Source organism: Petaurus breviceps, unplaced genomic scaffold (assembly GCF_028583685.1).
Source record: "Petaurus breviceps papuanus isolate PSGF00001 unplaced genomic scaffold, PetGlider_PUasm1.0 90339, whole genome shotgun sequence".
NCBI lineage: Eukaryota > Metazoa > Chordata > Mammalia > Diprotodontia > Petauridae > Petaurus > Petaurus breviceps.
In genome coordinates, this window is record NW_027187223.1 from 314,355 (window position 1) to 330,717 (window position 16,363).

The 16,363-nt window shown below is 47.3% G+C and overlaps 2 protein-coding genes across 12 annotated transcripts in view; both read left to right on the forward strand.

Annotated features, from left to right (window-relative positions):
• ARHGEF9 (Cdc42 guanine nucleotide exchange factor 9) overlaps window positions 1-16,363 on the forward strand; it is a 270,712-nt gene that overhangs the window by 129,054 nt on the left and 125,295 nt on the right. The window contains exon 1 of one of the 11 annotated variants that reach the window (XM_069108287.1): window positions 13,263-13,495. The exons of 7 other annotated variants lie outside the window; for them this stretch is intronic. In XM_069108287.1, the coding sequence (XP_068964388.1) occupies window positions 13,487-13,495 (9 nt within the window). In that variant the 5' untranslated portion in view covers window positions 13,263-13,486. Of the gene's footprint in view, window positions 1-13,262; window positions 13,496-15,755; window positions 15,850-16,363 lie in introns of those variants that run through there. 3 more of the 11 variants (XM_069108286.1, XM_069108288.1, XM_069108290.1) reach the window with 3 other exon arrangements.
• LOC138177214 (uncharacterized) lies at window positions 12,618-13,188 on the forward strand. The gene has a single exon (XM_069108291.1). The coding sequence runs from the start codon at window positions 13,006-13,008 to the stop codon at window positions 13,183-13,185; it is 180 nt and encodes a 59-aa protein (XP_068964392.1). The 5' UTR covers window positions 12,618-13,005; the 3' UTR covers window positions 13,186-13,188.

The window sequence follows — 16,363 nt, forward strand, 5'->3', positions numbered from 1 at the left end:
TATATATATATATATATATATATATATATATAAATAACCCACCTAAACAAAAGTTCTTTGTAGGGGCCTCAAATTCTTTTAAAGATTAAAAGCGTCCTGATACCAAAAAGTTTGAGAATGGACTATCTAATCTCTCACCTAACAGAGGAGGAAACTGAGGCCCAAGAAGGAGAAGGGTTCTTCCCAAGGTAGCAAGCACATAAGTGGTACAAGCTGTCTCTTGACTCTCAGTCTCTTGCCCTAGGGGCCATATCAGATAGTGCTATGGAAGACCTGAGTTCAGATCCAGCTTCAGACTCCTACTTAGCTGTGTGACTCTGGACAAGTCACTTAGCATGTCTTAGTCTCAGTTTCCCCAAGTGTAAAATGGAGATGATAATAACAACTTCTTCACAGGATTGTTGTGAGAATCAAATAAGATAATGTAGGCAAAATGCTTTACAAAGCTTCAAGTGCCATAAAAATGTTAGTTGTTAGCGCTGTTCAGGGGTGAGTGGCTTTTGTTCTACACCATTGTTGTGGACCAAAGTCTCCCCATCTTCTGATGGGAGATTCAAATTCATTCCTTGCTGGGTGGTGCATAGGGGCATGCAGTTCATAAAGAGAAGTCTGGCCTTGTTCAAGGGGTTGGGGGTTTAGAGAGAGGCCATGTCAGTTAGGTGGGTCCCCCTCCCACTTTGAATCTAGGAGACAGCTCATCTCCAAGCGGTCCAGCACAGCCAGTCCTTGGAGCTGACAGTTCAAGATTTCAAGGGTCCTTAATCAGATTCACGTGGGCATCCTTTCAGCAGCCACACCAGCGGCATCCTGGAGCCTTAGCAGGCCTGCAGTAGTGTCCAGAATTTTGAAATCAGAGAATCCTAGATCTGCTGCTGCAAGAAACCTCAGAGGCTTCATTTTACAGATGAGGAAACTGAGATACAGGGAAGAGAAGGGACTGGCCTAAGGCCACACATAGTTTCATAAACTTAGAGCAAAAAGGGATCTAATTGATCTTCCTCATGTTACATTCCAACCCAATACATCTCATTCCCCACCCAGCAGTCTTCCCACAACAGAGCTTGCCTCCATTCCCTGATGGCCGACTTTTGGATCTGAGCCTCTCCACACTTCCAGTTTGGTAGAATCTGGCAGCTTGTGTGCCAGGCTGGCATGGCTTTGGAGAGGCCAGGTTGAGGCTCCACACCAAGATGTGGCATTAGAGGAAGAGTAGGAGGAGGAGATGCACATGGCAGGATTTGGCTCCATTTCCTAGCTGTACGAGCTTGGGTCATGCTGTGTGTTCTGCTTGGAGGTTCAGTTTCTTCATCTGTAAAATGGAAGGCACGGCCCTAACCTCTGAGGTCCATTCCAACTCTCTATCTATAAACCTCTGAGTGCTTGAGATGCCTGACTTCAGATACTGTCTCTGATACTTAGTAGCTACCCTCTAAGTTTCTTTCTTTTTTTTTGTTTTAGGGCAGTTGGGGTTAAGTGACTTGCCCAAAGTCACACAGCTAGTAAGTGTGTCAAGTGTCTGAGGCTGGATTTGAACTCAGGTTCTTCTGACTCCAGGGCCAGCACTCTATTCACTGTACCACCTAGCCACCCCCTGAGTTTGTTTCTTTATCTGTAAAATGGAGCCAATACCAGTGAGGCTTTCCTCACGGGCTGCTTGCGATGCACCAATAAAATGGTTTCTATAAACTGTAGGTGTCCACTCTTCATATTGCTAAGCAGGATGCTTCCCATGCTTGGGTCTTTGTGAATCTGGTCTAGGGCTGACCCTGGTAATAGACAAAGGGGTCCTGACCGTGGAAGACAAGAAGTGGTGTCAGTCACAAGGCCTGATTCCAGGATAAAGTAGCCAGGTCAACACTTTCTCTTTCCTCCCATTCCTTCACTTTCTCCCTACTTGCCATGGGGAGAGTCATGGGTTTGCTCCTGATAGGCTGATAGGACAGACTAAACCTCCTGACTGCAGGCCAGCGGCTGGCTCTAGTGAAGGATAGTCTTCTAAATTGAAGAAAGATCACCAAATGCCCAATATGAAAGGGGCCCCAGAGGGCATCTGGTTCAACTCCTACAGCATCCCCAACAAATGATCCATCTACCTTCTCTTGAATACTTCTTGAGATGGGGAACTCACTATCTGTCAAGGTAGCCAGCCTGTCTCTTTAGGATAACTTGCATTGTTAGACATTTTTCCTGACATCAAGGCCAGATCTGCCTCTTGATCTCATTTTACTGTCTGGCTCAGGCAGAGTTAGTGACTCCCAAATGCAGGACCCTGGGCTTTGAGTCGGGAGCCCTGACTTTCAGCCCCAGGTCTGGCATGATCTAGCTGACTTACCCATGGCAAGGATTCTTACCTCTCTGAACCTCAGTTCCCCTGTCCTGAAAATGGAAATTATAATTCTGGCCCACCTCCCAGGGCTGCCTAGAAGATTCAGCAGGAAGAAAGGCGCTTGGATATTATTGACGTGTGAGGGCTTTTTATGTGGCACAGATCTGTTGATTACATACTGCTTTGCTTTCTGTAACCAATTTTCCCTTTTTTGTTCCATTTGTCAGGCCAAGTGCCCCCAGCCCTGCAGATTGGACCCATTCTTGCATGGGCCTTGGGGCTGATGGCCGCTCTCAGCTGGCGGCCATTTTGCCTGAAGAGGCCAAGCAGGCAGGAGGGCACTTCCAGTCTCCCCAACAAGAATTAGCAAGAGCCTCAGCAGCATCCTGGACATCTCAGAAATACAGGGCAAGGGGAAGATGCCACCTACTTATGCCAACTGCTGTGCCAACCACTTTACAAATAGGACCTCATTTGAGCCTTATAACAATCTTGGGAGGTGGGTTCTATTATTATCTCCATTTTACAAGTGAGGAAACCAAGGCAGACAGCTGAAGTGACTTACTAGGGTCACACAGGCTAGTTAAGTATCCGAGGCTAGATTTGAACTTGGACCTGCCTGACTCTAGGCCCAGGGTTTTCTGACTCACTGTGTCCCCAGGCTGTCAAATAGATGGAGTGACCACATGAGTGTCAGGCTAGCTCTGCTCAGAATCATCGGGCTGATTGGGGTGTCAGGGAGGACAGCAGATGAGTGGTCCTCTTTCCTGCCTGATAGCACAGAAAGACAAGATGTGACAAAGCCAAAATACCAATATTTCCCCAGCTAGTGTGGGTGGCTTATGAGTGGCTCCAGGAAATGAATGTGTCTGTTAGGGGAAAGTGGAAACCTATCTGACCAGAGATGGACACCGGCTTCTCAGGCTGGGTTTTGTGCGTTTGTCTGTTTCTGACAGTGATATCCTCAGCTGGCCTTTCCTCCATCCTCATTCTCCTTGACCTCTGTGCAGCCTCTGATACTGTTGATCACCTCTTCCTTGATGCCCTCTTCTCTAGGTTTTTGGGCCACCCCCTCTCTCCTGGTTCTCCTTCTCCCTCTCTGATGGCTCCTTCTGTCTCCTGTGCTCCATCCTCCTCCAGATCACACTCTTGAACCATAGGTGCCCCCCCCCACCCTCCAGGGCTCTGTCCCTGGCCCTCTTCTCTTCTCCCTCTATCCCACTTCACTTGCTGATCTCATCAGCCCCCACTTACCATCTCTGTGCTGAAGATGCACAAGTCTTCCTATCCTGCCCCAACCCTCTGCTGACCTCCAGTCTTATATCTCCAATTACCTTTCACATATCTAACTGGATGTCCAGTAGACATCTCAAACTCAACATGTCCCCAACTGATCTCATTCTCTTTCTCCCCAAACCAGGGGTGGGGAACCTGCAGTCTCAAAGCCACATGTGGCCCTCTAGGATCTCAAGTGTGACCCTTTGACTGAATCCCAACTTCACATAACAGATCCCCTCTAGGTCCTCAAGTGCAGCCCTTTGACCTAATCCAAACTTCACAGAACAAATTCCTTGCTCCACACCGTTCCCTCTTTCCAACTTCACATGTTCCCAGGCTCAACCCGAAGTCCTCACTCTCACTTAGCCCACATGTCTAATCTTTTGTCCAGTCTTGCCTTTTTTACCTTCCCAGTGTGTCTCTCCATTCCCATAGCCTTCACCCTTGGGCAGGCCCTCATCACCTCTAAGATGGATTATTGGGAAAGTCTCCCAACTGGTCTTCCTTCCTCAATCCAGCCTCCACTCAGCAGCCAAAGTGATCTTCCTAACATGCTGGTCTGATCCTGTAGCCTTCCAACTCAATTAAAATCCAGTGGCTTTCTCATACCTGGAGAAACAAAGACAAACTTGGCTATTTGGCTTTTTAAGCTCTTCACAACCTGGCCCTGCCTTACCTTTGTAGCCTCATTGCACATTAGTCCCCTCCACACACTCTATGGTCTAGCCCAGGGGTGGGGAACCTCAAGGCCTCCTGTTGCCTTCTAGGTCCTTGGGTTGGGCCTTTTGACTGAGTCCTAGTTAGACCAACAAATCCTTTTATTTAGGGGATTTGATGTCACCCTTCTGTATTTACCAATTCCTATCTAGGCAAGGAGGGACTGCTTAAGTTTCTCTCTTTATATCCCCAGGGCCTAGTACAATGCCTGACACTGGGTGATTAGTCATTAAATGCTTGTTGATTAATTGGTGACTGTTGGCAAAACCCCTTGGGCTTTTACATCTTTCCAGTTTATGCTTTGCTTAATAATAATAATAATAATGATGATGATGATGATGATGATAAGCTCCCCAAACCAAGTTTACTGTTTTTATATCTTTCTTTTATATCTTTATATCTTTTATAAGCTCTCCAAAATAAGTTCACTGTTTTTATATCTTTCAAGGGATCCCATACCATTTAAAATGTTTGTTAACTACCAGGAGAGGCACCTCGTGTATTGCATGGTGATCTCCCACTTGGGAAGATGTGGGCTTAAGACCTGCCACATACTGGCTGTGCCAACCTGGGCAAATGACTTCACCTCTCAGTGGCCCAAGCAACTCTCTGATACTAGAAATTGCAGAGAAGAGCCAAACATTTGTAGAGGGAGTTTTCTCTTTGGGAATTCCCACCACTGGCCCTTTCCAAAATAATGAGGTTGATGATAATGAAAACAATGCTGGGATCAGAGGGTTCTCTCACAAGGTTCTCTCTGTTCACACATCTTTCAAGGAACCTTCACCAACTTTGACAGGTGTCCAGGAAACACTTTGCTGGAAGCAAGCGTTAGGGCAGTGTTTGGCTGGATCCATTTTTCCCCCTTAGTCAATAAACAATAAACAGTGGGATTTTGTACCTGCTGCATCTTTCTGTCTGAGGTGATGGTCAAGGTGCATCTATTATAACATATGACTTGTGAAATACTCCCTTCTAATATCCTCATCCCCAGATGCCTGGGGAGATTATCTTCATAAAGATTGGAAAGTAAGCCGATGGGGCAGTAGTCAGTGATAGGTTGGGGTTTTTCCAGTGGTAATAAGGTTTGGAGGGGGGTTTCCCTGCATTTGTGGTATCCTCTCCTTCAGATACTTTTTTATTTTTATTTTTTCCATCAGATACCTTGAGAACTGTTCCCTTGACAACCCCCAAATTGTATTGTCTTAAGCATAGTTGTCCTTTGTGCATACATAGTCTAACCCAGCTGCTTTTTCCCTCTATGATTTATACTTCCTCAAGAAGTAAATTGGGAGCTGTGATGTTAGCTCAACCTCAAGAACTGATCATTGAATTTTCAGTGGGAACATTTACACCTCAGAAGTCAGTCAACTACCAATCAGAGCTGGTTTTGTTAATTGTCTAGTCTTAGAAAATGATGGAGAAAATTTTAATAATGCAAGTTCAACTTAAGAGTTTATCATTTACAGACACTTAACACTTACTAGTCATGTGACCTTGGGCAAGTGACTTAACCCTAATTGCCCCTCAAAAAAAAAAAGCAAAAATATAAAGATTGAAGCATATTTTTAAAAAAGAGTATCATTTACAAACTTTTGGTGGGGAAGGGTAACAAAAAGCTAGTTGTTAAACATTTACCTTTATACCCCTGGATGGCAAGACTCCAAATCTTGGATATATTGTCTTTGGGATCTATTGTCCTTGATGGGCTAAAAAGAGTTTGTTATCAAAACTTTACAGATCTTTTCCATCTTTCGTCTGTTTGTCACTCTCCTTCCAGCTTCACCCCAAAATATACCATGGATTTCGGATCAGGATGACTTGCTTAGTTGGATCTGTCACCAAGGTTTCTTCAAATCCTTTTTTTTCCCCTTTGCTCTTTCTGCTGGTTTGTGAAGTGATAACTGCTCATAATCTTGCACCATCCTTCTACAGAAGATTTTACAGATGAGTTTATATTCTGAACTTGTATTATCCTTGGCTGCCATCTCCCTCTACTTGGCAATTTTATCAAGTGTTGCTGATGAGTCTCTTGTTAGACTCTTTTGGTCTCCTCATTACGGCAATTGATTTACACGAGTTATACTTCTGTATGAAATAATTATCATCTTTGTCTCTGTCCTTTCTTCCATACATATCTTATTTTTCAGTGTCAATACTTGTTTAAATAGGTAAGATTAGAGTTGTTTTAATTGTGTGACAATCTTTTTTCTTGCATTTTTATACTACCTTCTAACTTTGTCTTAATCTTTGTCTTTGCTGTGACCTAACCACGGTCTGACTGTAATGTGGGAATGCTTCCAACATCAGGAATGTGTTGTCTGGTAAAATAATCATCATTTTGGATGGTGGTGTTTTGTGATTGCTTTACCCCAGCAGTTTACAGTTCTTTTCTCAAATAAAGTATTTGTGACATGCAGACGGGAAACTTCTTTGGCCTCTTGCTTCCTTATTCTAGAATCGTATTTTCCACCGTTGTCTTTCTGGCCTCCCCTGTGCCCACCTTTGCATTGAAGTTATTATGCATCCATGTGCATGTTGATTTTGTTTGGAGGGCTTTATCGAGTTTTTTATTGAATTTCTTTATCTCTTCATCCTCTGCAACAGACGTTGATACATAAGCCACAATTTTTATGGTGTGTTTTTTTGCAAATATTTTTCATGAGTGCTACAGAAGGAGATGATTGAGTGGAAGAAATGATGTTTCTTGTTGCCTTTGGACACACGATCAAACCAATTCTGCCAACTCTTTTCTTTGCCTTCCCTCTATTCAGTAGCGTATTCCTTTTGTCTCCTGGTTCTGTTTACGGCACAAATGTCCAGATCTCCTTGGTCCAGTTGCATGTATACTTGTTGGGCATTGTACAAGAAGCTCAGTTTTTGAGGACCAACGGCTCTGTTGTTTCATATTTATAGGCCAGCTGAAAAAAGTGGGTTATTTTTAATATCATTGTGTTTTTCACCCGTTCTGCCGTCATCACTGCAGTAACAGAAGGGGGCTGCACAGAAGAGGGGGGGGGTTTGTATTTTTCTCTCCTTCATGGGTTGCCATGGTCAAAGAATTCATTGCTAAGTTGGCGAGCTTACTGGCGGCGATCAGCTTCTCGGTACTTAATTAGGCCAGTCCTCGAGAAGCAGACACAGTCTGTTGCTAGGACTGCAAAGTTCTATGATATATAATTAGAACTCATGGCTGACTTAACAGTCACTCATTTGGGCTAGAGTTTTGCCCCCCTGTACAGCATAGTGTGCATGTTTTATCATCTTCATTTTGCAGATGAGGAAAACAGTGTCCAGGATTACTCACCTAGTAAATGGCAGAACTGGGGCTCCAACCCGAAATCAAAGAATCTCTGACCTCCAAAATCCACCATGCCTGATAAAGGGTCCTCAGAGGAGCCTTTCCACTTATGGTGTGCTCTAATTGTTGGGAGGTTTTTCCTTAATTGATCCTCAGTTTACCTCTCTGTCACTTCCACCCATCCTGCTTCTTCCTGATCACTGCTTCCTTGTCTGGATCTTCATATATCATCCCTTTATATAACCCATTCTGGGATCTTTGCAAACTCCATTTGCTTTCCTTTTCTAAAAATCGGGACTCTGTCCTTTCCCTGGCTTACAATATGTCTCCTATTTCTTCCCCAATTTCAAAGACAGTGACTCAGCAATCATATCTGTCAGTTCTCCCAGCACCTTGGGAGTCCATGGACTTGGAGGTAGGTCCTTCCGATTCCAAGGCCAAGCTGTTTTTCACTACATGGTACAGGAGATGGGATGTCAGGAGAGAGGAAGCTAGTCCGGGCCACTGACAGAAGGGGTTTGGGGCTCAGGCTGCCCTTTTTTCTGTTGCTAGGAAGTGGCTAAGGGCCAGGGAAGGATGGTGGTAGTGAAGATCTGCGCCCCCTCCTTGAAAAGTGCCCCGCTGCCAGGAGACCCTTGCCATCTCCTGATGGGGTAGTCGTTCCTGCTCTGTTCTCTCCTTTGGAAAGTGGGGTAGCTAGCTGCCTGAGCGTACTTCCAGGCACCAACTAAACAGATGCATTTGATCATCTGAGTAGCATCAATTTATTCCCTGAGACGATTTCATCTTGTAAGGGGCAGTTTTTGTAGACTGAGGCACCGGAATGGGAGTTTGACTTATTCAGGATCACTTTGGAGCAGAGATGGTACTACAGCCTTAGCGAATCTCCTGACCACCAGCCCAAGCTGGTGGTCCAGTGTTCTCCCCCCTCCTGCAATTTTGTCAGGATCCAGTGCACCAGAATACACTGGGGCTTGGAGAAAACCTCCCAGTGGGGGCCTGTAGCTTTCTATAGCTATGTTCCTACTAGGCTTCTCCTTCCTCTTCCCAACCTGCAACCTCCCTCTGACAGTCAACCCCTGGCCCTCTTTGAACCCTTCTGAATCCCAAGTCCATTCTCATCCTATGCTGAATTATGGCTCCTGGCAGCATCTCATTAGCCACTGCCCTTTTGCCTTTATCCCCTACCTCCCTTGCTCCCTTTTCTCACTTCTATTTCCTCTCCTGTTACATCTCCAGCCTCTGTTCCCCACTTCTTACCTCTTTCGTCTCATCACCACCCCCCTTCCCTATCTCCTTCAGCAAGGCCCACTTCTCCCTATCCCCTTCCTCTTTTTTGCTTTCCTCATTTTCCTTCATATTCCCCTTCTCCATCTGTTTGCTCTCTCTTCTCACCCCTCTGTCCTTTTCCTCCCTCTTTCACCTCATTTTACAGAGGAAGAAATTGAGTCCTGAGAAAGAGAAGGGACTTGCTTGAGACTGCTCACTTGCCTCAGAGGTCATCTAGTGCAACCTGCTCATTGTAGAGAGGGGGAAACTGAGGCCCAAAGTTAAATGACTTTTCCAAGGTCATACTGAGGATCCTACAACTAGGGTTGGAAGGGCCCTCCCATGCCAGCATTTTAAAGAAGAAACTAAGGCCCAGAGAAGGGAAGAGGCTTGGGTCAGGCCCCCCAAGCAGCCCTGAACTCAGGGCTTGTTTGCAGAGCCAGGCAGTGCTTTTTCCACTTTGACCTTGGAGTCTAAAGCCTGGGGAGGGCGGGGGGAGGGAGTTCTGAGCGCCACATACTGGCCTCTGAATCCATAGTAGTGACTTCAGACTCCAGTGTGGCCCCAATGTTCTCTAGGAGCACTCCCAACTCTGTCCCACTTGTCTCCTCTAACCAGGAGCCTCCCAAGGTGATCCGAAGGCTGCTATCCATGGTCTAAATGAGGCCTGCCACTCCCTGCTCAATTTTTCTTGTAAAGGCTGACCCCCTCAAAATGGGCAGCAAGAGATCTGTGGGCCAGGAGGCAACACACTTGCTGTTGATTACTTACTGGGCATCTGTATTTGGGCTCTGGCCACTAGAGGACAGCCCAGGCACTCTTTCCCTGGGGGAAATCATTGGCTCTTGGGATTCAGAGCTGGGAGTAACCTTAGAGACATTCATGGAGATTCCTAGATTTGCATAGTTTAAGGCTCAGTCCAACCACCTTGTTTTCTACATGAGGAAACTGAGGTCCAAACCGAGGAACGTCACACACATGACTTTGGGACAGGGCTGTGATTCCAACCTAAGTCTCCTGCTTCCCCTACACTATGGTTTCTAGTCAGTGGCTCTAGGGCCAAGAGGAGGAAAAAAGATCACTCAGGCCAAAATAGGCCCTTGAAATTCTCTGTCTTTGCGTCTATAAGGCAGCCTGAAAGGTGTCCTCATAGACACCCAGCAGATCTTCTTCTTTGTCCCACATTCAAGGCAGGGGCTATCTAGATTCTTCAAGCCTGTAGCTTCCAGGGGTAGGATGTTCCTACAGGTCCTGGAAATACCATTGGCCTGGGGTCAGGAGATCTGGAGAAGGGTGCTCCCAGCCTTGTTGACTAACTAGCTATTTGTCCTTCCTTGGGCAAGTGACTTTACCTTTCAGGCCTGTTTCCTCCTTAAAATGGGGCCATAATACCTACCTTACAGGATCAAATGCCCTAAAGCTTAATCATTGTTAAACTGCATTCTCCTCCTCTGCTCCCTCTCTAAACTACCCAATAACCCCCCCCCCCCCACACACACACACACTCTTGACCTCAGGGGATCTATCCTGTGGCTGAACCCTTGCCCCTGTCACACCCCAACTGGCAGACCATTTCTGAGCAGTTATCTTCAACTCATTCTCATGTAATCACTAACCAAAGTCCCTTTTTTGAGAGTTTGGGGCTCTGCTGGATAGCAAGGACTTAGCTGGCCAGGGGCTTCCCCTGAGAACTGCTGACACCTTCAGAAAATTGGGAGGCAGGCGAGCACATCCATCATTGCTCTGTTTGGTCAATTTCTGATGATAATGGAATGAAGAAGCAAAGTGGGGAAGGCCCAGAGAAGGATCATGGGATAATTGATCCAGTTTCTATAGTTCTTTATGGTTTTAAAAGCATTTTCATGGCCGAGGAAGCCAAGACACGTGGTTTTAAGAGCATTTTGATGGCTGAGGAAGCCAAGAAATGACTTGCCCAAGGTCATCCGGACAAGCAAGATTTAAAGAGGAAAAGATTTGATGTCAAATGGACCTGGGTTCGAATCCTAAGCCCTGCCACTTAGCTCTTGTGACTTTGGATAGGCTCCATCCCTTCTCAGGACCTTGACTTCCTCCTCTTTACCACAAGAAGATTGGGCTAGCTGGGCTCAGAGGGCCCTTTCTAGATCTAGGATCCTGTGATCCAGGAGCCCAGAGCCTCTGCCTACCAAGCTAATTAACGGTTTGTCCACTGCATCCCAGTGTTTGCTGGTAGGATGCCAGTTCACTTCTCCATCAGCCCAATCAAAGAGTAATTAGGGACAGAAGTATGCTGAGGACCAGACCGAGGAATCAGAGGGTGCATTTCAAGGCCAGAAAGAAATGAGTTTTCTACTATCTATAGTAGAGGAGTCCCTCTGTAGTCTGGGATATTGGTTTCTTTGACTCAGTACATTGTAATTGGGCAGGCAGTAGCAGAAAATGCCCTGGTCTGGGTGGGATTAAGGAGCCTCAGGCACCAGGTCTGACCCTGTCACTAAAGCCTGGTGATCTCACAAAATGTCATTTCCCTCTGTGGGTCTTGGTTTACTTATCTCTGGTGGATCAGGGGCCAAATAGCTTGGGTTTGAGATCAGTCTGTGATACTTGCTAGCTGTATGATCTTAGGAAATGGGCCTCCATCCTTCAGTCTGCTCCCCTGTAAATGGATGAGAAATATTTCAGTCCACCCCATCTCCTAGGACCATCAGGAAGAGAGCACTGGGCAGAGGAGCTGGTTGGTATTTGGCCCAGATGACCCCTAAGATCCCTGCCAGGTCCTGTGACCTTAGTGCCAGTGAGGGAGATCTGGCACTTTGTGATGCAGGGATTGGCTTGGTGATCATAGCAGCTGAGTGCAATTCGTGTGACCCTGGGCAAGTCATTTCACTTCAGTTTCCTCATGTCAGATAGAGTTGGAATAAATGAATTCCAATGATCCTGTCATTCTGTGCTTAATCTTGCTGAGCCTATTTCCTCATCTGTAAAATGAGGGAGCTTGAATAAATGAACTCTGATGATCTTGTTATCATTCTGTACTTCCTAACCATGTGACCTTGGGTTATTAGTAATATGTGCCAGGCACTGGGCTAAGCAATGGATATTCCAGGGCAGAAACTGAGTTCTGTGGCCTGTGGGTTGTATTGGGTCAACCTCTTCTGTCTGAGCCTTATTATTCTCCTCTGTGAAGAAGAGGGGGGTTGAGTAGATGCTCATTCAGGGACCTTCCCGTCATCTATGGGTTTTTGACCTTCTGTGAGCTTCAGTGCCCTCCTCTGTAAAGTGACCCAGTTGGGCAGGCTAGATCTCATCAGTTCCCTTCCAATGCCATCTCTGTGCTCATATGATGATCCTAGATGGGCCTCGATTGCCCCCTCTGTAGAAGGAAGAGGTTGGATTCCACTAGCCTAAAGGGGCCCTCCGACTCTAGAGTTTATGATGCTTGGCTGACTCCCCACCCGGTGCCACCTTTTCCATGCCTCCTTTTGGCCTCTTTCCTTGCCAACCACTGCCATCCTGACCTCTGTGCCCTCTGCTGTTCCCAGTTTCCCCTGGACGTAAAGGCACCTCCTTGGTGGCTTGGGCCTTAGGATTGACAGGCGGCCCTTCCCCCCCCTCCCCCTCCCGGGCCCTCGCTAACCAATGGGGGCGCCTGTTAGTTTGCGTGACGAGCCGCTCCAGCTGCGGGGCTGCGCAGGCTGGGGGCCGCCGGGTGTGGGCTCAGGCGCGGGTGCGAGGCTGGGGCTGAGGGCGCTAGGCAGGGCAGGGCAGAGCGCAGCGCCAGATTGAGGCTCACGAAGGCAGCCGGAGGGACAGGACAGGAGGGGAAGGGAGAGAACAGAGACAGAGACAGAGAGACGGCGAGCGGAGGAGATCCAGAGGGGAGGGGGCCCAGAGGCTCGGGCTTCTCTACTCTCCCCGGTTGGACTGGCAGCATCTCCAGGTGCTGATCGGAAGTATGCTGGGTTCCCCCGACTTGAGCGTGAGCTAAGCTTCCGCCAACCAGCGGGGGAGAGCAGAGCAGCGCAGCGCAGAGGGGGAAGCTTGCCGCGCGCCCCCTCCACGCCACGCCGCGCCGCGCCGCGCCCCACCCCACTGCCCCCTCCATTTGCAGCCTCTCCCCTAGCATGCTGGATGTATGGACAGTTTGGCAGAGCAGAGATTGACGACTCCGAGCCTGCCGGCCCCACACCTGGAACATTATAGCGTTCTGCATTGCACCATGACCCTGGACGTGCAAACCATCGTGGTGTTTGCCGTGATCGTGGTCCTCCTGCTCGTCAATGTCATTCTCATGTTCTTCCTGGGGACCCGCTGAACGCTTGGACTGTGTGGCCAGTGGAGCTGCTGCTGCTGCTGCTGCTCCTGCTTCTGCTCCTGCGGGCTCCAGCCTCTGAATTCATCTGGAGGGAGACAGCGAGACAGTGAGGAGGCGCAGAGACCCAGAGAGGGAGAGAGAGAGACACACACTCACACACACACACACACACAGACACACACACACACACACACACACACACACACACACAAGACAGAGACAGAGAGGAGAACCAGAGACAGAGCTTTCTGCCTGGGGGGGAAGGCGCCTGGAGTTTCAACATGGCTTCACTGTGATATGTATGACGTTGGTATATTCTCTCCCTAAATCTTTTGTTGAGTCTTGTCTGTTGGGTATAGCTAGGGCTTTTTTTGGTTTCCCTGGGGCTGGGACTTCTCCCTAGTCTGTGTGTGGGTGCCGCTTGGCGGGGAGGGGGCTGCGGGGGAAGGTGTGTGTCCCCAGCTCCAGCATTCGGGACTCTGGTTTTGGAGTAAAAAATACCCAAACCTAATCTTTGGGGTTCTTCAGGGAATTTCTGTCTCAATTTCTGCCACCCTGGGTTCTTTAGGGGGAGGGGGGAGGGGCGGGGATTTTCCTAAGGTTAAGGTCTACGGAAAAGAGGGATGAATTATCACTATCCAAGAGAGCCTTGGGTTTCACATTGGACCTGCTAAAATGAAAAGCAAAATCCCGGGAAAGCAATGGGCACTGAGAAAATGACTCTCAGCTTTGGATCCCCTTCCCTCCCCCTCCCCAGAGGAGCAAGGATTTTCTGAGAGATGAGGTTGGGGTGGGGGCCGCGGTTGGGGTTTGGCACCGGACCTTCTCCCTCGAAATCTCAGTTGGCCATCCAAGTTTTCTAGGGCTCCAGATCATCCCTGCTGGGGAGCAGTCTTTTTCCTTAAAGTGGTAAATGTCAGATTTCAGTGGGGAATTCACCGGCTTTCTTACTGGTCCCCTGGGGTGTGGATCTTGGGGAATTGGCAAGAGGGAAAATCCACAAACAGTTATTTTCCCCCTTCTCATCTCAGAGTTTGAGTTTGGAGGTTTGCATTTGAGTTTACAGTGGGTTTCCCCCACCAAGATCTTCAACCGGAATAACAGCCTTGGGCTATGTATGGGTAGTACTGAGTTACTTAATTTACAATGACTTTCTTGAAAATTAAGTGCTGTCTTGGGTATCATAGCATTGGAACATCATTTTGGAAAACGTTTGACTGGGTTGGTGGTCTCTCCATTAGGAGGTTTTTCTAAGCCAAATGAATCTAGAAGGATCTGATGTGGGAATTTTTGGCACGAAAATGAGTGAATGGATGGGTGAATGACAGCTAAAGTTGATAAGATTTGAGAAAATATGGCTTACAAGCAGGAATTACAATTTGAGATTGTGCATATAGAGGTGCCAGTGGTTAGCATTATAATAATTATTATTATTTATTGTTGTCATTTATTTTATTTTATTATTTTATTTTTTTGGCTTGGGAAAGCTCCCTTTGGTACCCAGGTAATTCCTGATTTTCTGATGCTGGTTAATACTTGGTTTTTTATTTATTTGTTTGTTTTCTTGCCGATGTCTGCAGATTTCTCTCATTCCATCTTGCCTATATGACTTACGATCTTTATGGCTTGTGTCGAAATGAACTGGGGTGCGTTCACATACACACACATCCAGTGGCTCATGCCAGGACCCCAACCAATATGGTTTTGACATGATTGGATAGCAGCTGGATATGGAGGAAAGGGAGCCTTCTCCAGCATTTCCAGTGGGGCTGGTTGGGGGTGGGAGGAAGCAATTTCCCTTTTGGATATTTCCCATAAGGAAACTCAATCTAGGAACTTGGCTGGTATTAATTATGTATTACTCTGTGGTCCCCTTATAGACAACTCATAGACAACAGATGATTTGTTCCTTCCGAAAGGAATGAAATGGGAGTTCTTGGTTCCAGAGGTGTTGATCAGATCAGTCAGATTTCCTGGCTGGGTGGTTTGGATTTTGTTCCCTTGGGTGTCTGAGGTATTGCTGATGAGACAAGTGGAAGAAGAAAGAGACTGAATTGTAACCATGGGTGTGTGGGAAATGGTTTTTTTTTGGCTGCCAAATGTTTGGTCAAACTCCTTTCATTTTGCTTGAAGCTAGTGGAAAGAGAGTTTAGAGGTTCTAGATTCAGATTCTGATTCTGCTACTTTGTGACCCTGGGCAGGTCCCTTCCCCTCCCTAGGCCTCAGTTTCCTTCTCTGTAAAAGGAAGGGGCTGGATTAGATGGCTTCTGAGTCCCCTTCTAGCTCTAGATCTAGAATGCTATATAAAATGAGAAAGTCGGACAGTTCTGATGGTTTGTGATTTGGGGCTCCCAGTCTCTGAAGGTTGTTGTGGGGGTTTTCTTCTTTTTCTGGGGTGAGATATGGCATCTGCTTCTTCCTCCAGCCAGATTTGCATGAGGCAGAATCCATCCCCCACCACTAAGCCAGGTGTGGAGACAGCCCATGAATGTGTCACGGGGCAGATCAGTGTGTGCGTGCATGTGTGCGTGTGCGTGTGCCTGTGTGTGTGTGTGTCTCTCAGGCAGCGCACTGCACGCCCCATGCATGGTGAGTGCCACAGTGAAGCCAGTCCTGCCAGGATTTTGTGGCCTGCTGGGCATTTGACTGGGCTCCTAGGCACAGGTAGGTGGGGGACCCTGGAGCTTTGGGCATGACCATGACCCCTTTAACTGATCTTTAAACTAGCCCTTTTCATGGGTGAGGGCAGGGGAGGGCATTTCCAAAGCGGTCATCTCCAAGGGAACAAGGGGCTTATTTCATGGCAGATGGCAGGGCTATGGGCAAGGCACCCCACAGTGACAAGGAAGGAAGGGAAGGAAGTTTGTGGAACAGGGGAGGAAAAGTGGCCAGCCAGCAATGGCTTGGCCATATCGCTATTCCTAAAGCTTGGAGATTTTCCCCTTGAGGTTCCGGAGGGTATGTGGAAAGAGCCAGTGGAGAGAAAAAAAAATGAGGATTACATCCTAGAGGAGTCTAGTCCTCTAATTAAAAAAAAATACAACCAACTCTTATCTTTTTTTCTTTCTTCCCCAATCAAATGGAATAATGTATATAAAGTGTCCAGTAACCACAAAGTGCTATAGAGATACGAGTTATGATTCCCCCTCCTTCCTGTCTCTTCTTCATTCCTTTCCTC

Bases quoted from the DNA above. Each gene is read 5' to 3' on its own strand.
- LOC138177214 (XM_069108291.1), top strand. From the start codon at position 13,006: ATGGACAGTTTGGCAGAGCAGAGATTGACGACTCCGAGCCTGCCGGCC.